The 26,189-nt window shown below is 33.1% G+C and overlaps 1 protein-coding gene across 2 annotated transcripts; it reads left to right on the top strand.

Moving 5' to 3' along the window:
• Positions 1 to 819: 819 nt before the first annotated feature.
• LOC130898474 (calbindin-32) lies at positions 820 to 24,972 on the top strand. 2 transcript variants are annotated; one of them, XM_057807810.1, is made up of 13 exons: positions 846 to 942; positions 6,805 to 6,962; positions 7,951 to 8,036; positions 8,134 to 8,223; positions 8,420 to 8,506; positions 12,922 to 12,978; positions 13,049 to 13,129; positions 13,524 to 13,579; positions 18,288 to 18,333; positions 21,434 to 21,445; positions 22,442 to 22,498; positions 22,917 to 22,988; positions 23,082 to 24,079. In XM_057807810.1, exons 2-13 carry the CDS (start codon positions 6,809 to 6,811, stop codon positions 23,241 to 23,243), a joined length of 960 nt encoding a protein of 319 aa, XP_057663793.1. In that variant the 5' UTR covers positions 846 to 942; positions 6,805 to 6,808; the 3' UTR covers positions 23,244 to 24,079. The 2 variants fall into 2 exon arrangements, with proteins under 2 accessions (XP_057663794.1, XP_057663793.1); XM_057807811.1 differs by lacking the exon at positions 21,434 to 21,445 and having other exon boundaries at positions 820 to 942; positions 23,082 to 24,972.
• Positions 24,973 to 26,189: the final 1,217 nt, after the last annotated feature.

The raw sequence follows: 26,189 nt of genomic DNA, 5'->3' as shown, positions 1-26,189 counted from the left end.
CCTTTTCTAATGACGACACAAATGTTACTGGTGTCTTTATCATTAATATTATGACGTATGTTTGTTCTTTTATGACTGTGACCTAATTCATATTAAATGACGTTAATTTTATGTCATGATATTAAAAGATTGTTAAATAAAAACTTTATTTAGATAGCAGTAACTATATATATATATCTTTTAAAACATCAATCTACATAAGACTTGACATATGTCAACTGTCTTTTGTGTCATTACATAAAACAAATGAGAAACATTGATAACATTTAAGGCGCGAACAATTCTACCCAATGTATTTATAGCCAATCAAAACGACATGTACATTGACGTCACTAATAGTAAACATGAGTTAGAACAACCTTTATGTACTTACATCCTTTTCTAATGACAGGAGACGTTTGATTTACTTCATGAAGTTAAAAAGAGATAACAATAAACTGTTTTTCGAATAGGAGAACAATAAGTGAGGTTATGTATATTTTTCCATGTACTATATGAGAAATATCGATAAAAACATAACGATAATCATTTTTTAGTCACGTTTACCCCAAATACATTCATTTCCACGGACATTTAGTAGATAAAAATCTCAATACAACAATAGTTTTAATAATTCTATTATTCGAGTGTAATGTGCTTGCTTAAAATATTTATTTTATTTATACGATAGATAAAAGAGATTTCCCCGAAAAAAATTGTTAAACTATATAAAAATTTTACGACGTATTTTGCGTGACTTTTCCACAATGAAATCGAACGCACACCTTATCAAAATATATACGGTTCGATGCGAATGCGCATGGTTGACCCCTACAGGATATACATCGAAGCTTTGTAGGTTTTCGGGAGCTTTTTAGTAAGCCCAGAACCGAATTGCAGTACGTAGTGAGATTTAGCTGAGATTTGATATTAGAAGAAACGCGTAGTCTGTTTTAGAATAACGTAAGTTTGATGTTTTCATGAATTAAAGTACGTGTTTTACACGGAACAATAACTGTTTCCAAAATTTTTAAAACAAATAAATTGTTAGACGAATTGAATTCGAAAAATAACATGATATAAATAGGGTGTAATGGAAAATATATTTTTTTAAATTAAACTACGAATTTATTTTAATAAAAGTATCAAAATTTGTTATACAGTGTGAATCGTTGTTAAGGAACGATTTGCTTCAATAAATCACGTTATTTAATATAAAAACTGATAAGACTCTGATAAACGTGTTGGAATGGGGTTCATTCTATTTTTCAATTTTTTTTTAATGATGAAAAAGAATCCTAACTTAACTATGTTCCATTTTTTTTATGAATGAGAGAGTATTAAAACGATGAAGCATTCGTAATCCATAGGCGTATCACTTCTTTTAGTAGACAGTTAAAATAGTCGTACTTCGAGTATTTTAGTTTGGAATAACATTTATACGAGGGTTGATAAGTTTTGAGATAGATAAATGAAAAGAAATATATTTATAATTTTATATATGGGTTTATCGTTTTTCAAAATATTCTCCATTAAGATTAATTTCGATTGAGGTACCTCAAAAACGTGATTTGAACGCATCAAGCGCTTCTTTTTTTTTGTTTGCGGGATTAATGAGAAACAAAGTAAAAACTGAAAATCAAATTCATTTTTTTCCGGTTTTTCCATTTTGATCCCGGTTGAAATTTCGTGAATTTCCTTATTGATGGAAAATCTTCTGTCGCAATGCCGTTTTTTGGATAATTTCCATTCAAAAATCAACTCTATCACGTTTCGAATAGTTTTTCGTCTTATTTAAAGTGACCTGAATAAAAAAAAAATATGTTACGTATTGAGGGAGAAATTTCCTCCCTCATTACAAAAGTTTGTCTGACATTTCCGGCCAAAAAAATTGGATTGCGTGAATTTTTTCAAAAAGGGGATGAAATTTTCGATCGAAAACACTTTACGCCAACAATTTCATACCATGAGAAACTAATATTTATCGATTTTTTCGATAATTAATTTGAGCCCATTCATTTATCGATTTTTTTTTCAAGAATTCATTTTTTAAAACATTTTTCCGGCTTTGAAAATCCACGCAAACATCGCGTTTCCAATCCATAAAAAAATTACATGCACGAGTTTTGTTTAACAGCTCCTGGACTATTTTATCATCGTTTCAAAAAAAGTAGCTCCGAGAATCACGTCGAAAATTATTTTTTTGACAATATTAAATCACTTTTCGATATTATTTACAATCTTACAGGGTGTACACGAAATTATCCATTACAATAATATAGCGGCAATTTTTTCGATTTAAATCACCTTTGAAAATTTGAAAATATCGGTCAAAGTATTCAAAAAATCACTTGTTATCATTAATTTTTTTACGTAGATTACGAAAATCACATCAGTTTTTGAGTTTGAGCTATGATTTCCGAGGAAATCCAATTTTCATGAACTATAATTCATTTATCGAATTTTTTTCAAAAAATTCATTTTTTAAAATATTTTTCCGGCCTTGAAAATCCACGCAAACATCGCTTTTCCAATCCATATAGTTTCGAACTATCTTTAAAAAAATTACATGCACGACTTTTGTTTAACAGCTCCTGGACTATTTTATCATCGTTTCAAAAAAAGTAGCTCCGAGAATCACGTCGAAAATTATTTTTTTGACAATTTTAAATCACTTTTCGATATTATTTACAATCTTACAGTGTGTACGGAATTATCCATTACAATAATGTAGCGAAAATTTTTTCGATTTAAATCACCTTTGAAAATTTGAAAATATCGGTCAAAGTATTCAAAAAATCACGTGGTATCTTTTATTTTTTTAGGTAGATTACGAATATCACATCAGTTTTTGAGTTTGAGCGACGATTACCGAGGAAATCCAATTTTCATGAACTTTAATTCATTTATCGAATTTTTTTTCAAAAATTCATTTTTTAAAACATTTTTTCGGCCAGGAAATTGACAGCTCCTGGACTATAATCCGTTTCTGAGATATGATCGACACGACGACGAATTTTCTCTATTATTTCACCACTTTTTTATAAATTTTTAATCAAAAAAGTTTTCTCAAACAGTAACAAATAATTTTTGATTCATTGTGGTCCACTTGAAATGACTAAATCGAGATAAATTTTCGAAAATTTGAAAAAAACGAATCGGGGTTATTTTCTAGTAGGTTTTTTCGTTTCCTGGGTGTTCGTTAACAAAAAAAAATCTATCAGCGGATATGTTTATAAAAAAATATTTCGTCACTTCCTTTCGAACGTCAACAATTTATAATAAAATATTTGGAAAAATGTTGAAAACAAGTATATGTAATTTATAATGTAAACTTGCTAAATAACATTTTAAACAACATTATTTTCTTTTGGATCGCTGCGATGATGTCAGTCTACAAATTTAGGTAAAATTTTATGTTGGTAATAAAGTCTGATACGAGGATCATTATAACAAGATGTAATTTTATAAATATCTCGAATTAATAGACGAAAATCTACTTTAAAATCTAATTAATCATCGGTTTTATTTAAAACGAATTAAATTTTATTAATTTATTGAAATTAAACATATTTTTTAGAGGGGGGGCTAGTTAAAACGAAAAATTATTTGGGGTGGGCCAAAAACGATAAAATTTATTTTCGATTTTTACTCCACACACAACTAATATACGAGGAGGGTTCCAGAAGTACCTGGCACAACAAAAAAATGCAAACATATTTTGGAAAATTATTTTTTAACGTAATTTCGATTTAGCTCCCAGCATTTTCCAATAAATTCGATACTTACGATAAAAATCTTTGATTTTTAAGGCATTTTTTGAAGTTTGATAACAAAAAATAATCCGAGGGGGGCTAAATCCAGCGAATATTGTGCAAGATCAAACTTTAATTCATTAATTTCGGTTATTGCAGTAATCCATTTTGCGCACAGCTTTCTCATATCCAAATTTTTAATTAATATGCATATTGAAGTGATTCGTATTCGAAACTGATACTGGATTGATTTTTTTGATTGCTATAAATCGATCATTTGATTCTTTTTATGCTTTATCGTATTTTTCTTTGATTATTCCAATGTTTGATCATTTCTATCTTCGATTGTTTCTTCTTTTGAAAAGCCTACTATGTCTTTCAGTCGACGATCATCCAGATTTTCAGGAATCATCACCTCATTCGGTCGACCACCGGGTTGCTGGTCTCCTCAATTCGTACGGTCTCGTTTAAACGATGCTAACCTATATTTTACTGTAGATAACCAACGAGCAATCTCACCCAGAGTAAAATTTAGTTCTGCTTTATTTTTTCCAAATTTACATACAACGTGGCGTCTTCAAATTTCCAAATTGGTATCTCAAATTGAACTCTATCACACTAACGAGTGTTTCAAGTCTAGATTAGTAGTTGCCAAATTTTTTTTCTTGTTAAACACTCTCGCTAGATGTGGCAACATTGTAGTTGCAATATTTCGTTCAGAAATTCGAAACGAAAGTTGAATTTTTCAAATTGAGAAGCAGCTACACATGAAGAATTTTTTTTGTTTTTTGTACGCGTGTATTTTGATCATTAGTTTACGAATCACCTATTAACACCTGATAAACAACCGCGTATATCCGTTAGGAAGATAAAAACCATTTCATAATCGACGAGATTTATGGATTATTGAAATTATTATAAATAGATGTATGGAGTTCCCCGCTGGGTAATCGCGAAATTAAAAAACAACCTGACAAATAACATATTACCATCTCAAAATTTACTTTAAAGATAATTCTCAAACGCGAATCGATTTATTTATCGACACGCCGTAAATTCTAAATTAAAATTTATCTGGTGTTCTAATCAGGTTAATAAATTTCGTACATTAGTCGTATACAATATGAGTAAGACATTATTTTTAAAAAAATGGGCCGAAATTGAAATCTGTCTAATATACAGTACGTACCAATGAAAAAAAGAGCTGAAAGCGTACAGTGTGAGCCAAAATAAGTTGCTACTTCTATAACAGACTTTAGTTCTCGAATTATAAGACTCCAAAGTTTTTTAATAATTAATAATTAATTCCTATACCTTTTCAGTATGTTTATGATGTACACTACAAGTCAAAAGTCTTTGCCCACCCCATGACTCATTAAAATATGACAAAACTTAACAACTGTTGTCATATTATCAAAACGGCGCCTTGCAAACCAAAAATGGTGTCAGTTCTTTGTCTAGTCGGTGTTTATGATTGTAGTTTAGTCCCAGTTAGCCCCTTTTTTCGCAAATACAGACTTGTGAGTTCTAAAATCAAGGAACTATCGGTTGAAACTCGTAAATTAATCGCAAGTCAAAAATATGAATCTACCAGGAGATTATCCGCTGGAGGTGATCAGTAAAAGAGATCGACGACTCACGGGACCAAAAATGGCAGCTCAAATCAGTGAGTGAAAGAGAAACTGGTTTGACAGCGAAGAAACTTCCTTGAGGTTTTTGGATCTAAGAGATCTAAGATCTAATTTCCATTTCTAGTGGCCTGAGATATGGACGAGGGTCGTTTTTAATATTAGAAACTGAAACTTTTCCATCAAACCCATTTGATTGATTCCTGCGTCGAATATAAACTGTTTCATTGACGATTTATATTGTAATAAATCGTCCTTGACGGCGGCGGCATCTCTACCCTTAAACTATTTACTTATTCAAATCACAATAATCGATTGCAGTGAAAGTTAAATGAAAATTTATAGATTTACTAGTACCCCATAGTTTTTGTCTGTGCTCATAAACTACATTACAAAACATTGCAGATCATTCTGTTTGCTAATCGGGACTAAACTACAATCATGAACGCCGAATAAACACTTGACGATTTCGAAAAATTAGCAAGGGCAAAAGAAAGTGAAACTGCTGAAAGCGAAAACGATAAAAGTGACGAGAACGCTGAAAAAATTGATATCCTTTGGATCTAAAATCTGGTGATTCCAGTGACGACGTGGACGCATTCATTAACGCGTCGCCTCGGAAAAAGGAACTGTACACTTTGTAGAAGTTGTTTCAATAGATGATGAGCCGAAGACTTTCCATGGAAGTTGAAATCGGATCCACGGGAAAAAACGATGCTTGAGGAATTGACCGAAGTTGTGCACAACGACTATGCGGAAACCTTTGGTCCTGTCGCTCCTAAGGCCCATTTCGCACCAAGCCAGTCTAGTCCAACAAAGAGAAAGTGTAAATCTGATTTCCAAGAGGAAACCTTGAGGAAGCAGCTTCCGCGCGTAAGATCAATCATTGGGCTCTACGTTGATGATGGGTTAATTACAGTTTAGAGCTCATTTGGTGGAGAGCTGACCTTGCAAGAGAAGTTTCTTTTTGCGATAGCAACATCATGATCTACCGATCGGGGATTCAATATGCAAACCGATGGAGAAACACCTGCTCATGCGCCAGGGAAAGCTCCTGAGTTCTACTCAACCTGACTTGATTATGTTCAAGAGAAATATTTGCTACCTGGTGGGCACGGTCGACTTCGAGCTGGTGTACAGTTGTATCCTCATTATGCTGATTTTGCTGGTTGTCTATAAACTATGCGTTCAACTAGTGGGGTGATGGTAAAATATGCAGGTGCAGCTATAACTTGGTTAAGTCGTCGTCGAGAATTTGTTGCTGGGTCTACCCGTGAAGCAAAAATTGTCGCAGCAAATCTTGGTTCAGAAAATTTCCTGGTTGTTTAACGATCTGATGAGAATGACTGATACCTTGTTATTAATAAAATTGACGATAAATCCGTCAAAAAGATTACCTAGTCTCAATGGAATGTCTATGATAATGATAATTTTTGTTTCAGAAAAATGACCACCCCTTCAGAACAAGTAACGTCCAAGCGTTTAAATTTGGAAAAAGCCACGAATTTCATGAGGCAATTTCGCGATCCACAATCGAGAGAATTGAAAAAATTATCGGCCAATCAGTTTATGGAAGTTTGGAGTCATTACGATAAAGATGGTGGGTATTGCCTTGTCGAAAAATTTGACCTATGCAGGTAACCAAGGTGGCCAAGGAACGTTTCCAGTATTCCACCACCTCAAACCCAGTTGGAGATTCAGAACAAGCAAATAATTTTCTTCATCTTCTCCTCTAGGACTCCTTAACCACTTTCGAGCGTCGTAGTATTGTTATTTCAATTTTTCATTCTCTTTTTATCCATTCTTTTTCTCAATTTTTCTGCTTTCTATCAAGTTATTTATCGTTGGTTCCCCTTTCTATACGTACCTTACTCCTCCTCCATTTCCTCATCAATCATTCGTCTCTATATGTTTTATTTTCATTTTCCCTATCGCTTCTTCCACTTCCTTCCTTCCACTTCATGATTTTCTTTCTTGTCCTCTTCATAATTCCCTTCCATCCACAAATTCTTCTAATATTATGTCTTTTGGGTTTTTCTTTATATTGTTCCTTTTTTAACTCTTATTCTTTCAATTTCCTTTCTTTTTCTTGCCCCAGTGGCTCCGATTTTGTTCCAAAAGCTTGTCCTCCAAATTCTTTTCTACTTTCTTCAATTTTCTTTCTTTACTTAGTTTCTTATCGTTTTGTATGCCTCTTTATTTCCTTCGTTGCTTTTCTTAACATCATTCTTTCGATTTTTCTCTTTCTCTTCAACTATTTTTCTTATTTCTTCTGTCCACCATCTGATCTTGTCTCTCTTTCTTTTTATTGTTCATCCCCCGTAAATTTCCTCCGCGTCTCCATACGTTATTTCTTTCCAAGCTTCTTCTATGCACTAGCTCCGTTTTGAATGATTTCTAGAAAGCCTTCGATCAGGTCAAGCTCCCGATGAGTCCGGCTGTTTTTAGTTGCCCACCTTGTATTTTATCATTAAATAAAGAAACGCGATGCCATAAAAGTTTTATGGGACTATATAAATTATTTGTAAGAACATTTTCTAAATTTTTCTAATTTTATTTTATTTATATGCGTTTTGTAATTTTTACAGGAAACGGTTACATCGAGGGCGTAGAACTGGATGGGTTTTTGAGAGAATTCGTATCAAGTGCCAATGTGTCAGACGTAGGACCAGAAGTAAGTTTTTTCTTTCATAATATCGACCTGGTGTCACTTTTTAAGCTCGAGCCAAACAGTGTCATATGCTTTTTCTACGTACATCATTCTATTGCAGGTAGTTTCTGACGAAATGTTGGTAGAACTGAAATCGTGCTTTATGGAAGCGTACGACGACAATCAAGATGGAAAAATTGATATTAGAGAGGTGAGATGTGAGTTAAAAGGATGAAGTTTTGATAACTCTAATTGTACCGTATCCTATACACATCCTGTATATTGTTTTTTTTTTAGTTTTTCGATGTTTCATTGAAAAATAAATCCTCGAATTTTTCAATCTAATTATTGAAATTTTTTTCCCTCGCAGTTTATAAAAGTGTAATAAGCGCCCGTACTATTTTCAGCTTGCTCAACTTCTACCGATGGAGGAGAATTTCCTGCTGTTGTTTCGGTTCGACAATCCCTTAGAATCGAGCGTCGAATTTATGAAGGTAGGTGGAATATCACTGTAAGTGTCGTAAGATTTTTTTGAATGTATGTAATATCAGTTTGGAGGTAACTCGTTAAAGATGTTGTCAATACCTCCAGGTGAGGCACTTTCTATTCAGTAACTAGAGAAAACTACACCGAATTTGAGGTTTTTGAGGAAAACAAACTCGATCAAGATGATGTCGTGAAGATCTCCAGGTGAAACACCTGAGAACTTTCTGTTACATAACGGAGGAAGCTACAGTGGATTTGAGGTTTGGAGGAAAGCAAACTCGATGAAGATGATGTCGTGAAGGTGTTCAGGTGAAACACCTGGGAACTTTCTGTTAAATAACGGAGGAATCTACAGTGGATTTGAGGTTTTGGATGAAAACAAACTTGATGAAGATGATGTCGTGAAGATCTCCAGGTGAAACACCTGGCAACTTTCTGTTAAATAACGGGAGGAAACTACATTGGATATGAGGTTTGGAGGAAAACAAATTCGATGAAGATGCTGTCGTGAAGGTCTCCAGGTGAAACACCTGGGAACTTTCTGTTAAATAACGGAGGAAGCTACAGTGGATTTGAGGTTTTGGATGAAAACAAACTTGATGAAGATGATGTCGTGAAGATCTCCAGGTGAAACACCTGGCAACTTTCTGTTAAATAACGGGAGGAAACTACATTGGATATGAGGTTTGGAGGAAAACAAATTCGATGAAGATGCTGTCGTGAAGGTCTCCAGGTGAAACACCTGGGAACTTTCTGTTAAATAACGGGAGGAAACTACATTGGATATGAGGTTTTGGAGGAAAACAAACTCGATGAAGATGATGTCGTGAAGGTCTTCAGGTGAAACACCTGGGAACTTTCTGTTAAATAACGGGAGGAAACTACATTGGATATAAGGTTTGGAGGAAAACAAACTCGATGAAGATGATGTCGTGAAGGTTTTCAGGTGAAACACCTGGGAACTTTCTGTTAAATAACGGAGGAATCTACAGTGGATTTGAGGTTTTGGATGAAAACAAACTTGATGAAGATGATGTCGTGAAGATCTCCAGGTGAAACACCTGGGAACTTTCTGTTAAATAACGGGAGGAAACTACATTGGATATGAGGTTTGGAGGAAAACAAATTCGATGAAGAAGCTGTCGTGAAGGTCTCCAGGTGAAACACCTGGGAACTTTCTGTTAAATAACGGGAGGAAACTACATTGGATATGAGGTTTTGGAGGAAAACAAACTCGATGAAGATGATGTCGTGAAGGTCTTCAGGTGAAACACCTGGGAACTTTCTGTTAAATAACGGAGGAAGCTACAGTGGATTTGAGGTTTGGAAGAAAACAAACTTGATGAAGATGCTGTCGTGAAGGTCTTCAGGTGAAACACCTGGGAACTTTCTATTATATAACGGGAGGAAGCTACAGTGGATTTGAGGTTTTGGATGAAAACAAACTTGATGAAGATGATGTCGTGAAGGTCTTCAGGTGAAACACCTGAGAACTTTCTGTTAAATAACGGGAGGAAGCTACAGTGGATTTGAGGTTTTGGATGAAAACAAACTTGATGAAGATGATGTCGTGAAGGTCTTCAGGTGAAACACCTGGGAACTTTCCGTTAAATAACGGGAGGAAACTACATTGGATATAAGGTTTGGAGGAAAACAAACTCGATGAAGATGATGTCGTGAAGGTCTTCAGGTGAAACACCTGGGAACTTTCTGTTAAATAACGGAGGAAGCTACAGTGGATTTGAGGTTTGGAGGAAAACAAATTCGATGAAGATGCTGTCGTGAAGGTCTTCAGGTGAAACACCTGGGAACTTTCTGTTAAATAACGGGAGGAAACTACATTGGATATGAGGTTTTGGAGGAAAACAAACTCGATGAAGATGATGTCGTGAAGGTCTTCAGGTGAAACACCTGGGAACTTTCTGTTAAATAACGGAGGAAGCTACAGTGGATTTGAGGTTTGGATGAAAACAAACTTGATGAAGATGATGTCGTGAAGATCTCCAGGTGAAACACCTGGGAACTTTCTGTTAAATAACGGGAGGAAACTACATTGGATATGAGGTTTGGAGGAAAACAAATTCGATGAAGATGCTGTCGTGAAGGTCTCCAGGTGAAACACCTGGGAACTTTCTGTTAAATAACGGGAGGAAACTACATTGGATATGAGGTTTTGGAGGAAAACAAACTCGATGAAGATGATGTCGTGAAGGTCTTCAGGTGAAACACCTGGGAACTTTCTGTTAAATAACGGGAGGAAACTACATTGAATATGAGGTTTGGAGGAAAACAAATTCGATGAAGATGCTGTCGTGAAGATCTCCAGGTGAAACACCTGGGAACTTTCTGTTAAATAACGGGAGGAAACTACATTGGATATGAGGTTTTGGAGGAAAACAAACTCGATGAAGATGCTGTCGTGAAGGTCTCCAGGTGAAACACCTGGGAACTTTCTGTTAAATAACGGGAGGAAACTACATTGGATATGAGGTTTTGGAGGAAAACAAACTCGATGAAGATGCTGTCGTGAAGGTCTTCAGGTGAAACACCTGGGAACTTTCTGTTAAATAATGGGAGGAAGCTACAGTGGATTTGAGGTTTGGAGGAAAACAAATTCGATGAAGATGCTGTCGTGAAGATCTCCAGGTGAAACACCTGGGAACTTTCTGTTAAATAACGGGAGGAAACTACATTGGATATGAGGTTTTGGAGGAAAACAAACTCGATGAAGATGCTGTCGTGAAGGTCTCCAGGTGAAACACCTGGGAACTTTCTGTTAAATAACGGGAGGAAACTACATTGGATATGAGGTTTTGGAGGAAAACAAACTCGATGAAGATGATGTCGTGAAGGTCTTCAGGTGAAACACCTGGGAACTTTCTGTTAAATAACGGGAGGAAGCTACAGTGGATTTGAGGTTTGAAGGTGACCAATCCTGATGAAGATGTTGGAGAGGCCTCTATGTTTGGGGAAAAAAATTGGATGTAAATACTGGGGGAGAGATATTGAGGTCAGATTCCTACGAAAATTTGTTCGGCCGTGGGTCAAGGATAAAGTCGATTTGGTGTTTGTAATCAAGCAAATTTGATGAAGATGTTGATTTAGAGAAAGAAAGGAACTAAAAAATTACCTCTAGAGCCATCAAGACAGTTAGAGGAACAAGAATTAGAATCCGGAAGTTGAAAAAATAGTTTCAGGTGGAGTAATTGTCTGAAGCTGAAGAGATCTCCAGGTGAGACACCTGCAAAACTTCTGGTCAGAACGAGAGGAAACCACAGTAAATTTGACGTTCGGAAACATTCCGTGAAGATGCTGCTGTGAAATTATTTAGGTAGAAATTTAGATTTTGGTCAGTATCGAAAGGAATATACAGTAGATTTAATATTCGGTGGTGGATAAACTCGGTGAAGACGCTGTTGTGGAGGTCCTCAGAGCAGGTTCTGGTCAGTAACGAAAAGAAACTACAATAGTAGGCAAACCAAGCAAGATGCTGCTGCAAAGAACTTCAGGTTAGACACCCACGAAGGTCGTAGTCTGTAACAGGACAGGACAATATGGTGGCCTTAAGGTTTGAACCCTGTGGAGATGTTTATAGCGACATCTTGACGTTTCAAGGGGAATATATCTCGACAAAATGATACCGGAAACCAGCTTTGTCTATAAATACGATATTTTTGGAATAATTACGTATGGATATTGAATGGAAAAGCCTTTCCTATCCTTCAAATACAATTTTTTTTTACAGAATTCAAAGTACTTGAGTGTAACGAAATATATTTGTTCGGAGACTGATTTAAAGGGACGTTTTTCTGTCTCAGTGCACCTTTGGCCACGGTATTAATCCCCAACTGCTCTAATCCGATTCGTGAGGGGATGAAAATGATATATGACAGACAACTACGAAAATAAACCCGAAAATTCGTAATACGGATAAATAAGGCGCATTTATTCGGGTCGTTAAGTGGGATGAGTGAAATTTATTACATTTTGCGATAAATTTACGCGGTTTTATATACGGGGTGTTTAAGAAAAGTAATCTTCAATGTAAATCGTTATTGAAGGTTTCAAATATTGATTTCGCTTCAATTCCAAATCCAAAATCCGTTTTGGGGGCTCTCGCATCTACGACATCAGTCGAAGAATTCAGAATATGGTTTATGGAGGGAAAGTTTGACATAATACAGGAAGTTATAGCTCTTGATAACAAGATAGGAGCTCTAAGCTCGGAATCTGACGTCTAGTTATTCCGGACAACTGGATTGGGCGTTTCTGGACCAAAACTCAAGATCTCCAAAAGTCTGGGAATACCAATGACCATTTTCCCTCCCTACATATATATGAAGACATATTTTTGAAAGTTACTTCGTCGCAATGATAATTTTTCGTACTATATATATTGAAAATCATTTTTTTGTATATACAGATTTGGAGGGAATACGATTCTGACGGAAGCGGATACATCGAGGCGGACGAACTCAAAGTACGTATCTAAAGTTTTTTTTTTGTTAAGAATTTATGAATTTGGTATATTTGTGAGTTTTCCTCGACAGAATTTCCTACGAGATCTCCTGAAAGAAGCCAAAAGAAACGACGTTTCAGAAGATAAATTGATCGAATACACCGATACAATGGTGAGTTAAATTTTATTGGATACGACAAAAAAATACTTTTTTTTATTTATTTTCATCATTCAGTCTTCGCGCTAATGTCCAGCAAAGACATGGCAACATTGCCGGAATAAATAATTTCATTTCTACATCAACAATCGCTTGATTAATTAACGCACTTATTTAGATGCAAAATATTTAATTAATAACAATATTTGTTTTAATTTAATAGTATGTTACAATCCAAAGAGAAAATTCTCTTAATGGGGCCGCGATTTGATTGTAAACGCAAGTGTTTAATCACTGCGCGGGGCTCGATACGATTCATTTTGATACTGACTTGTGACTAAAGAAAAATTCGATATTTTCATTAAATATGTTACCATAATTATGATAAACTTTTTTTTTTAATTTTCAGTTACAAATTTTCGACTTCAATAAAGATGGACGGCTCCAGTTGTCGGAAATGGCAAAGTAAATATGAATTTGATTTTGTACTTGCATTTTTTTTATAGTTGTTTGTCTGAACAGTCCAATATTTTTGTTTGTATTATTTGGCAACCTTCTATGTCATCTCGAAAGGCTTTAGATCATTCTAGATCACTTTTGGAATTTTTTGGATAATTCTAGATAATTTTGAAACACTTTAAACTATTCCAGATCGCCTTTGGAACCTTTTGAATCTTTCTAGATAGTTTCAAAAGACTTTAGATAATTCCAGAACATTTTGGATCACTTCTAGACTATTCTAGATCGCATTTGGAATCTTTTGGATCATGGTAGATCATTTCGAAACACTTTATATCATTACAGATCACTTTTGTACCTTTTTGGATCGTTCTAGATCATTTAAAAATACTTTTGACCATTTTGGATTGCTTTTGGAACATTTTGGATTGTTCTAGATCATTTCGAAATACTATAGACCATTCTAAATTGTTTGTAGAACCTTTTGGATAATTCTAGATCGTTTCGAAAAACTTTAGACCATTCTAGAGCACATTTGGAACCTTTTGGATTATTTTGGATCGTTTTGAAATACTCTAGACCATTCTAGAACATTTTAGATTGTTTCGAAACACTATGTAGACCACTATAGATTGCTTTTGGAACATTTTGGATTATTTTAGATCATTTCGAAAAACTTTAGACCATTACAAATTGTTTGTAGAACCTTTTGGATAATTCTAGATCGTTTCGAAAAACTTTAGACCATTCTAGAGCACATTTGGAACCTTTTGGATTATTTTGGATCGTTTTGAAATACTCTAGACCATTCTAGAACATTTTAGATTGTTTCGAAACACTATGTAGACCACTATAGATTGCTTTTGGAACATTTTGGATTATTTTAGATCATTTCGAAAAACTTTAGACCATTCCAAATTGTTTGTAGAACCTTTTGGATAATTCTAGATCGTTTCGAAAAACTTTAGACCATTCTAGAGCACATTTGGAACCTTTTGGATTATTTTGGATCGTTTTGAAATACTCTAGACCATTCTAGAACATTTTAGATTGTTTCGAAACACTATGTAGACCACTATAGATTGCTTTTGGAACATTTTGGATTATTTTAGATCATTTCGAAAAACTTTAGACCATTACAAATTGTTTGTAGAACCTTTTGGATAATTCTAGATCGTTTCGAAAAACTTTAGACCATTCTAGAGCACATTCGGAACCTTTTGGATTATTTTGGATCGTTTTGAAATACTCTAGACCATTCTAGAACATTTTAGATTGTTTCGAAACACTATGTAGACCACTATAGATTGCTTTTGGAACATTTTGGATTATTTTAGATCATTTTGAAAAACTTTAGACCATTCCAAATTGTCTGGAGAACCTTTTGGATAATTCTAGATCGTTTCGAAAAACTTTAGACCATTCTAGAGCACATTTGGAACCTTTTGGATTATTTTGGATCGTTTTGAAATACTCTAGACCATTCTAGAATATTTTAGATTGTTTCGAAACACTATGTAGACCACTATAGATTGCTTTTGGAACATTTTGGATTATTTTAGATCATTTCGAAAAACTTTAGACCATTCCAAATTGTTTGTAGAACCTTTTGGATAATTCTAGATCGTTTCGAAAAACTTTAGACCATTCTAGAGCACATTTGGAACCTTTTGGATTATTTTGGATCGTTTTGAAATACTCTAGACCATTCTAGAACATTTTAGATTGTTTCGAAACACTATGTAGACCACTATAGATTGCTTTTGGAACATTTTGGATTATTTTAGATCATTTCGAAAAACTTTAGACCATTCCAAATTGTTTGTAGAACCTTTTGGATAATTCTAGATCGTTTCGAAAAACTTTAGACCATTCTAGAGCACATTTGGAACCTTTTGGATTATTTTGGATCGTTTTGAAATACTCTAGACCATTCTAGAATATTTTAGATTGTTTCGAAACACTATGTAGACCACTATAGATTGCTTTTGGAACATTTTGGATTATTTTAGATCATTTCGAAAAACTTTAGACCATTCCAAATTGTTTGTAGAACCTTTTGGATAATTCTAGATCGTTTCGAAAAACTTTAGACCATTCTAGAGCACATTTGGAACCTTTTGGATTATTTTGGATCGTTTTGAAATACTCTAGACCATTCTAGAACATTTTAGATTGTTTCGAAACACTATGTAGACCACTATAGATTGCTTTTGGAACATTTTGGATTATTTTAGATCATTTCGAAAAACTTTAGACCATTCCAAATTGTTTGTAGAACCTTTTGGATAATTCTAGATCGTTTCGAAAAACTTTAGACCATTCTAGAGCACATTTGGAACCTTTTGGATTATTTTAGATCGTTTTGAAATACTCTAGACCATTCTAGAACATTTTAGATTGTTTCGAAACACTATGTAGACCACTATAGATTGCTTTTGGAACATTTTGGATTATTTTAGATCATTTCGAAAAACTTTAGACCATTCCAAATTGTTTGTAGAACCTTTTGGATAATTCTAGATCGTTTCGAAAAACTTTAGACCATTCTAGAGCACATTTGGAACCTTTTGGATTATTTTGGATCGTTTTGAAATACTCTAGACCATTCTAGAACATTTTAGATTGTTTCGAAACACTATGTAGACCACTATAGATTGCTTTTGGAACATTTTGGATTATTTTAGATCATTTCGAAAAACTTTAGACCATTCCAAATTGTTTGTAGAACCTTTTGGATAATTCTAGATCGTTTCGAAAAACTTTAGACCATTCTAGAGCACATTTGGAACCTTTTGGATTATTTTGGATCGTTTTGAAATACTCTAGACCATTCTAGAACATTTTAGATTGTTTCGAAACACTATGTAGACCACTATAGATTGCTTTTGGAACATTTTGGATTATTTTAGATCATTTCGAAAAACTTTAGACCATTCCAAATTGTTTGTAGAACCTTTTGGATAATTCTAGATCGTTTCGAAAAACTTTAGACCATTCTAGAGCACATTTGGAACCTTTTGGATTATTTTGGATCGTTTTGAAATACTCTAGACCATTCTAGAATATTTTAGATTGTTTCGAAACACTATGTAGACCACTATAGATTGCTTTTGGAACATTTTGGATTATTTTAGATCATTTCGAAAAACTTTAGACCATTCCAAATTGTTTGTAGAACCTTTTGGATAATTCTAGATCGTTTCGAAAAACTTTAGACCATTCTAGAGCACATTTGGAACCTTTTGGATTATTTTGGATCGTTTTGAAATACTCTAGACCATTCTAGAACATTTTAGATTGTTTCGAAACACTATGTAGACCACTATAGATTGCTTTTGGAACATTTTGGATTATTTTAGATCATTTCGAAAAACTTTAGACCATTCCAAATTGTTTGTAGAACCTTTTGGATAATTCTAGATCGTTTCGAAAAACTTTAGACCATTCTAGAGCACATTTGGAACCTTTTGGATTATTTTGGATCGTTTTGAAATACTCTAGACCATTCTAGAACATTTTAGATTGTTTCGAAACACTATGTAGACCACTATAGATTGCTTTTGGAACATTTTGGATTATTTTAGATCATTTCGAAAAACTTTAGACCATTCCAAATTGTTTATAGAGCCTTTTGGATAATTCTAGATCGTTTCGAAAAACTTTAGACCATTCTAGAGCACATTTGGAACCTTTTGGATTATTTTGGATCGTTTTGAAATACTCTAGACCATTCTAGAACATTTTAGATTGTTTCGAAACACTATGTAGACCACTATAGATTGCTTTTGGAACATTTTGGATTATTTTAGATCATTTCGAAAAACTTTAGACCATTCCAAATTGTTTATAGAGCCTTTTGGATAATTCTAGATCGTTTCGAAAAACTTTAGACCATTCTAGAGCACATTTGGAACCTTTTGGATTATTTTGGATCGTTTTGAAATACTCTAGACCATTCTAGAACATTTTAGATTGTTTCGAAACACTATGTAGACCACTATAGATTGCTTTTGGAACATTTTGGATTATTTTAGATCATTTCGAAAAACTTTAGACCATTCCAAATTGTTTGTAGAACCTTTTGGATAATTCTAGATCGTTTCGAAAAACTTTAGACCATTCTAGAGCACATTTGGAACCTTTTGGATTATTTTGGATCGTTTTGAAATACTCTAGACCATTCTAGAACATTTTAGATTGTTTCGAAACACTATGTAGACCACTATAGATTGCTTTTGGAACATTTTGGATTATTTTAGATCATTTCGAAAAACTTTAGACCATTCCAAATTGTTTGTAGAACCTTTTGGATAATTCTAGATCGTTTCGAAAAACTTTAGACCATTCTAGAGCACATTTGGAACCTTTTGGATTATTTTGGATCGTTTTGAAATACTCTAGACCATTCTAGAACATTTTAGATTGTTTCGAAACACTATGTAGACCACTATAGATTGCTTTTGGAACATTTTGGATCGTTCTAGATACTTTCGATATACTTTAGACCATTCTTAGATTATTTTTGGGACATTTTGAAGAACTCTTCATCATCTCGAAACACTACAGACTATTCTTGAATCTTTTGGATAATTTTAGGTCGTTTTGGGAACATCTTGGATCCTTCTAAATCATTTCGAAACAGTTTAGACCATTCTACATCTCTTTCAAACCTTTTGGTTATTTCTAGATTACTTTTATTTAATTATTTCAGGTTGCTTCCTGTCAAGGAGAACTTCCTTTGCAGACAGGTATTCAAGGTGGGTATAGAAAAAAATTTTCAAGTCCTTTAAATCAATATATTCTTGAGGGGTGAAAAATAGGCTGGGATTGGCCCTGACGCGGGAAAAATTTTTCTCTGCAGGGGTGGGTGAATTGTCAAGAGACGTTTTCTATGGATGTAGACAATGGTTGTCAAATTATGGCTACAATAGATAGTTTTAAAGGGGCGTTTTTCGAAAAATAATAACAAGAAAAAATTACATATATTATTTTGTTTCACCCTGTAGATATTCTAATAAATAAATATTAGCAAACTTCTAAACATTTTCATGTATTTCAATGATTATTGGAATTTTATGAATATTTTTACAGGGTGATCCTTCCAAAAAAAAATGCAATTATTATTTTGAATTACCCTGTATTGATATTTATACAAAGTGATGTAACGTTTATATTAGATTAAAAACACACCACTGATTATCATTAAAAAAAAAACTGTTGCTGCTGCAAATGGATTATTTCACAGGGTGTTCATTTCAAGGATAACGAGGAAAACATCCTTATTTTCGTTTTGATTCACCCTGTATTTTGAATTGGTACAAATTATAACAGAAAATATGTTTCATACGAATTTGGAACAATACTTGAAAACTAAACCTAGAATAGATCATTTTATAGGGTGATCCTTTCGAAAATAATTAAGTAAGAACTATTTTTTCGTTTTGATCCACCCTGTATTAAATTTAAAAGAAATATGATAGCGAAGAAGATCTTTTATACGAATTTAAACAATAGATAACAACTACACCCGCAATAGATTACTTTACAGGGTGATTCTTTAAAAAATAACGAGAAAAAATTGTCTTTTACTTTTGACTCACCCTGTATTAGATTAAAAAAATATTTATATTGAATTTAATCGATCATTTTCGTAAACTTCAGCAATCTATTGAAAATTATACGTCAATATGTTACAGAGTGATCCGTTTAGAAATATCGAATGTATATATCACTATACAGGGTGTTATGTTAAAATCTTGAGAAAATTTTGTTAATTTGACTCACCCTATTTACAACAAAATCCATTTTTTAAGAGAAACGAATGAAAACTTTTCGTTTCTGTATGTCGATTTTTATTTTCGAAAAATTGGGGTCGATGAACTCCTCAATTTTTTCTTTCGATTTTAACCTTTAGGACAATTATCAAATTTAAATAATTATACAGGGTGTTATTATAATCAAATGTTAAGGTTCAATGAAAATACTAATTATTTTTTAATATACCTAGCGATTAAAAAATACCAAGAACTTCTCGTTGCTTTTATACTTTCGAAATTTTTTTATTATTATTATAAAAAAAATTATTTTTAATACAACATTTACCACAAAAAAACACAAGTAGTTTTCGAAACATAATGCAACTCTTCTTTAGCATAAACTGTGGCTATTTATCTCCATCTATCGCACTTTATTAGAAACATACAACTTGTTAATTTTAAAATGTATCACCCTATATATTTTTACAACAACTTATATCAAAATGTGGGTCATGTGATACCTCATTTGAAAGGTTCTTAAATATTCTATCCAATGGTGGTATAGTTGTACAATGATATTTTTTTAATTTATAGTTCAACAAACTCTACACTGAAAAAAGTGTTGCGCATTTTCAAAATTGAAATTCTGGCTGATTCTATAAACAAATATTTCAAGATAAAAGTGGACAAGTTATTAAATAGATTGATTTCTAATATATAGGGTGATACGTTTTCTAATTGTAATTTTGTATGAATAAATAGATGCTGTTTCTTATGAACAGTATATTGGAAAAAAAACGTTTAGGATTTGAATTGATTTGCAACTTTTTGATCTTCAAATGCAAGGAAACTATCAAATATGTCCACCATGGTACGTCGCAAACAAATCGATCCATCAAGACCAATAATACAAGATACAGTCCAGAAAAGAAGACCCAAACCATCCTAAACTACTACTACAGCCACCCAAGAACCAAACAACAGAAGACTGGAACCAACTGTCTCATCAGGACATTCCCAAGAACAACCTATAGGTCCATAGCCAATTTTCTTACCTAGAACGAATGGTCGAAGACAGACTCTTGCAACGAGTTGCAAGAGGAGAAGATGTAGACCAAGAAAACGCCTAAGAGAGGGTCGCAGGAGTCTGCAACGATTTTCTTCACGTTCATGGTCTCCAGGTCTGGAGATATGGAACATAGGAAATTTCTTCGGGATATTGAATGTTGGTTGGTTCTGTTGTTTCGTCCTCTTAGTCCGTTGCAGTAAATCTCCTGCTGGATTCAAAGCAATACATCAGAAAATTCTGCTTGTTAATTAATGAGGATACTCAGATCAAGTTCTAGTTGACTTACCAGTATGAGCGTTAGATTTGGTCATAGTTTGAACCCATTAAGGATTTTACTTAAGCATTTAACAGTGTTTGGCGTACCATTTGGCCACTTCATCTTGAAGAAAGTGAGTTTTCATAGTGGGATATCGTTAACCACATAGGCGTTCTGATAAGTCCGTCGTGTCCTCTTTAAAATTACCAAAGGACTTGGTCCTTTAGAAACTGGATCAGGCGTTTTATCTTGAACCTTAAAGACTTGGTTCCGCTGACGGATAGAGAGCGTTTCATGGTACTAATCATCGCTTCAATGAAATCCAGCAGCTGTTCTTCAGTCAAGCCGATGTCGGGTTGTCCCGCTGGTTGTACAGGGTGATTGATTAGGTTTAAGGGTTTAAATTTCGACTTTTAAACAACGTCTCGCAAGGCGGGCTCAACCATGGGCATCACGGATGATCCCACTCACACGAGCGCGGTTTAAACACCTTTACGAACCCCAAAACCTGCCTAACGACTTCAAAAGCGCCTGATCGGCTTCTCAAAGGACATCGGACGTCGAGTGGGGCGCGACGGGCCTATCTGAAGGCCTACGTGCTCAACTATGAACTGAAAGGACTAAAAAGAACAATTTTAACATCTAATCACGTAATTATAAGTTATGGTTAATTATTTTCCAAATCAATTCAAACCCGATTTTTTTTTTGTAACTATACACTTAACTAAAACTTTTGCACGGCTTCATCTGTCTGTATTGTGGGCATAATATTTCAGGAAGGCATAGAAGTAAGTATTCTATTATTATAAATGCTTCCACGTGTAGTTTTTTCCAATATTTTTTCAAAAATGGCATGACTAAATGTATAATGCAGGTCGTCAAATAGCGGAAATGTACAGTAAACAACTTTTCCAGGTTCGCATTACAATATGTAATTAACAGAATCAGTGAATCATTCGAAAGTATAGATAAACAACATTAGATGTGAGATTGATTGATTGATTGAATAATACTGACGAAAATATTAATATTAACTATCAATAAGTCGATTTGCAAATTCTAAAAACGTCCTACTAGAATCTAGAGCATAGAGAGAAGCCAAATAGTTGAAAAGAGACAGCAATATATATAAAAAGATACTCAAAAAATGATTTCAACTTTTTATTTTGAGTTTGAGTTACAATAAAACTTCGAAATAACAAATTAATCTTTATATTTAATTTTACTGAAATTTCCTTCGCTCGTTATATAATTTTACAATTTTTCCTATTTGATTACCTGGGATTATAACTAGATAACATACGAGGGTGATCCTAGGAGAACCTGGCCCGTCAAAGATGGTATTTTTCAAGCAGCTACCGCCATCTCTAGGTCGGATCAGGACCATCCACGTAGTTGTTTTTATCTGCTCGTTTTGCGTTAAGACATTACTCTCATATTGAAATTTTTACACTATGAAATCAAATCTACGGCATCTCAAAATATAGAGTGGCCACCACTTTAAGTACGAGGTGTATCCGAAAAGTAAGTTAAACAGCGGCAGCGTTGCGTTTGCAGAAGCAGAGGAAAAAATAGAACAAAATTGGTATCGAGAACCACGAAAATCGAATTCTTCAATAAATTCTGCGTATTTTTTATTATACAAAGTTTAATGTATCTTTTCAAAAAATTCCGATTTTTCTAAACTGAATATTGTTTCTCGTGACTCACCCTGTATAATATTTTTCATCTCGTTTCTTTAGCATAGCTTTCAATTAATGATTTTTATTTTTTTTTTCTCGCAGGGAGCTACGAAACTCACCCGAATCGATATCGAGAAAGTTTTTGCACTCTACGATAGGGTGAGTTCTAATTTTCGTATAAATTATACGAGGCGATTCGTAATGAAGCAGTTTTTGAAATGAAACACGATTAAATGTGTATTTTATATTATTTTCACATCACCGGTTAAAAATTTTTGCCCACCCTATATTTTACGCGATAGAAAACAATTAAAAAATAAAAAATCTTTCGCTTCATTCTTTTTTCAGGATATCCAAACATACGAAGTCGAAGGACCATGTTTTCTGACATCCCTGTCTAATTTGTCCCACAACAACTCGATAGGGTTGAGGTCGGGTGGCTGTGAGGGCCGAGGAATAATTATTTTCGGTTTGTAAGACCCAGTTTCGATTTTCGTTGGATGGGGCGGGCAAAAACTTGTGACCGGTAGTGTATATTGTCTATCGAATAAATAATGGGTTTATTCTAACTTTCCAGGATAATAATGGGACTATAGAAAATGAGGAACTGCGTGGATTTCTCAAAGATCTTCTGGAACTAGTTAAAAAGGTAATTGGGTTTGCCGGATTAGTTTCGACGAGACTTTTACAAATATCGCTCGTTTTGTATTGAAATTTTGATGACACAATTACTTTGGTTTAGGATTACGATGCTCAAGATCTACAGGAATTCGAGGAAACCATACTACGAGGTGTTGATTACAGCCAAGATGGGAAAGTGAACAAAAAGGAATTAACGATGATTCTTTTGGCGATTGCTAAACATAACCAAGAAGAAGAATCGACATCTACATCCTCCAAATAAATAAGAAGTTATTTGATTCACGTTTTCGAATTAATACAATTTTTGCCAATGTGTAATGTTGATCAAGTAGCATAAAGTTCTTTTGGCGTTTAGGGTACGCGAAAATTAATAAATTTTGAGATTTTTTAAACATATAATTAAAATTTAACAGGAAATTTCGTAAATTTGTACTTTTTTCTGTGAGTACGTACGCTCCAAATTAACCTTCGAATATATTAATTGAAGTTCCAATTATTTTTATCGTAAAAACTATGAAAAAATCGTCAAAATGAAAACGTTACTCTAAACGACAATAGAAAAAAAATATATTGTATATTTAGGGTTATACATGTGACACCAATTTCAAGACTAATAATTTTATCGTGAAGAAAAAACTTAATCAATTTGTCTGCTTTGCATATCGTAAATCTAATATAAAAAATAATATATTTTAAAAATATTTTACTCGAAGAACACTTGTGGAAACAAATAATGGAATTTTATGCACATAACTCAAAACCAATTATTAAAAACGCTTCTTAACTTGTTCAAATATACATAATACACCCTGTATATTGGTATAATTCGTTTTATTAAGCGGTATCGATTAGAAAAATCGATTCTATTGCAGATAATTGCAGATGAATATGAAGTAGATTGTCTAAAAGAAGAAATCGATTCTATCGAAAGATCGTAGATGAATATGAAGTAGATTCACTAAGAGAAGAAATCGATTACAAAAATCGATATTTTCAATCAATTGTAGATGAATATGAATTACAAAAATCGATACTTTCATTCAATTGTAGATGAATATGAAGTAGAATCGTTAAAAAAAGAATAGACAGTCGATTCACTAAGAGAAGATATCGATTACAAAAATCGATATTTTCAATCAATTGTAGATGAATATGAAGTAGAATCGTTAAAAAAAGAAGAATAGACAGTCGATTCACTAAGAGAAGAAATCGATTACAAAAATCGATATTTTCAATCAATTGTAGATGAATATGAAGTAGAATCGTTAAAAAAAGAAGAATAGACAGTCGATTCACTAAGAGAAGAAATCGATTACAAAAATCGATATTTTCAATCAATTGTAGATGAATATGAAGTAGAATCGTTAAAAAAAGAAGAATAGACAGTCGATTCACTAAGAGAAGAAATCGATTACAAAAATCGATATTTTCAATCAATTGTAGATGAATATGAATTACAAAAATCGATACTTTCAATCAATTGTAGATGAATATGAAGTAGAATCGTTAAAAAAAGAATAGACAGTCGATTCACTAAGAGAAGATATCGATTACAAAAATCGATACTTTCAATCAATTGTAGATGAATATGAAGTAGAATCGTTAAAAAAAGAAGAATAGACAGTCGATTCACTAAGAGAAGAAATCGATTACAAAAATCGATATTTTCAATCAATTGTAGATGAATATGAATTACAAAAATCGATACTTTCAATCAATTGTAGATGAATATGAAGTAGAATCGTTAAAAAAAGAATAGACAGTCGATTCACTAAGAGAAGATATCGATTACAAAAATCGATATTTTCAATCAATTGTAGATGAATATGAAGTAGAATCGTTAAAAAAAGAAGAATAGACAGTCGATTCACTAAGAGAAGAAATCGATTACAAAAATCGATATTTTCAATCAATTGTAGATGAATATGAATTACAAAAATCGATACTTTCATTCAATTGTAGATGAATATGAAGTAGAATCGTTAAAAAAAGAATAGACAGTCGATTCACTAAGAGAAGATATCGATTACAAAAATCGATACTTTCAATCAATTGTAGATGAATATGAAGTAGAATCGTTAAAAAAAGAAGAATAGACAGTCGATTCACTAAGAGAAGAAATCGATTACAAAAATCGATATTTTCAATCAATTGTAGATGAATATGAATTACAAAAATCGATACTTTCAATCAATTGTAGATGAATATGAAGTAGAATCGTTAAAAAAAGAAGAATAGACAGTCGATTCACTAAGAGAAGAAATCGATTACAAAAATCGATATTTTCAATCAATTGTAGATGAATATGAATTACAAAAATCGATACTTTCAATCAATTGTAGATGAATATGAAGTAGAATCGTTAAAAAAAGAAGAATAGACAGTCGATTCACTAAGAGAAGAAATCGATTACAAAAATCGATATTTTCAATCAATTGTAGATGAATATGAATTACAAAAATCGATACTTTCAATCAATTGTAGATGAATATGAAGTAGAATCGTTAAAAAAAGAATAGACAGTCGATTCACTAAGAGAAGATATCGATTACAAAAATCGATACTTTCAATCAATTGTAGATGAATATGAAGTAGAATCGTTAAAAAAAGAATAGACAGTCGATTCACTAAGAGAAGATATCGATTACAAAAATCGATACTTTCAATCAATTGTAGATGAATATGAAGTAGAATCGTTAAAAAAAGAATAGACAGTCGATTCACTAAGAGAAGATATCGATTACAAAAATCGATATTTTCAATCAATTGTAGATGAATATGAATTACAAAAATCGATACTTTCAATCAATTGTAGATGAATATGAAGTAGAATCGTTAAAAAAAGAATAGACAGTCGATTCACTAAGAGAAGATATCGATTACAAAAATCGATATTTTCAATCAATTGTAGATGAATATGAAGTAGAATCGTTAAAAAAAGAAGAATAGACAGTCGATTCACTAAGAGAAGAAATCGATTACAAAAATCGATATTTTCAATCAATTGTAGATGAATATGAATTACAAAAATCGATACTTTCATTCAATTGTAGATGAATATGAAGTAGAATCGTTAAAAAAAGAATAGACAGTCGATTCACTAAGAGAAGATATCGATTACAAAAATCGATACTTTCAATCAATTGTAGATGAATATGAAGTAGAATCGTTAAAAAAAGAAGAATAGACAGTCGATTCACTAAGAGAA

The sequence above is a fragment of the Diorhabda carinulata genome, chromosome 10 (genome assembly GCF_026250575.1).
Source record: "Diorhabda carinulata isolate Delta chromosome 10, icDioCari1.1, whole genome shotgun sequence".
NCBI classification, from domain to species: domain Eukaryota; kingdom Metazoa; phylum Arthropoda; class Insecta; order Coleoptera; family Chrysomelidae; genus Diorhabda; species Diorhabda carinulata.
Note: the sequence above shows the minus strand (reverse complement) of the source record. Positions and strands in the feature narration are given on the sequence as shown.

Bases quoted from the DNA above. Each gene is read 5' to 3' on its own strand.
- LOC130898474 (XM_057807810.1), top strand. From the start codon at position 6,809: ATGACCACCCCTTCAGAACAAGTAACGTCCAAGCGTTTAAATTTGGAA. The intron at 8,507-12,921 runs GTAGGTGGAATA...TTGTATATACAG, and splicing joins CGAGCGTCGAATTTATGAAG to ATTTGGAGGGAATACGATTC. The intron at 22,499-22,916 runs GTGAGTTCTAAT...CTAACTTTCCAG, and splicing joins TTTTTGCACTCTACGATAGG to GATAATAATGGGACTATAGA.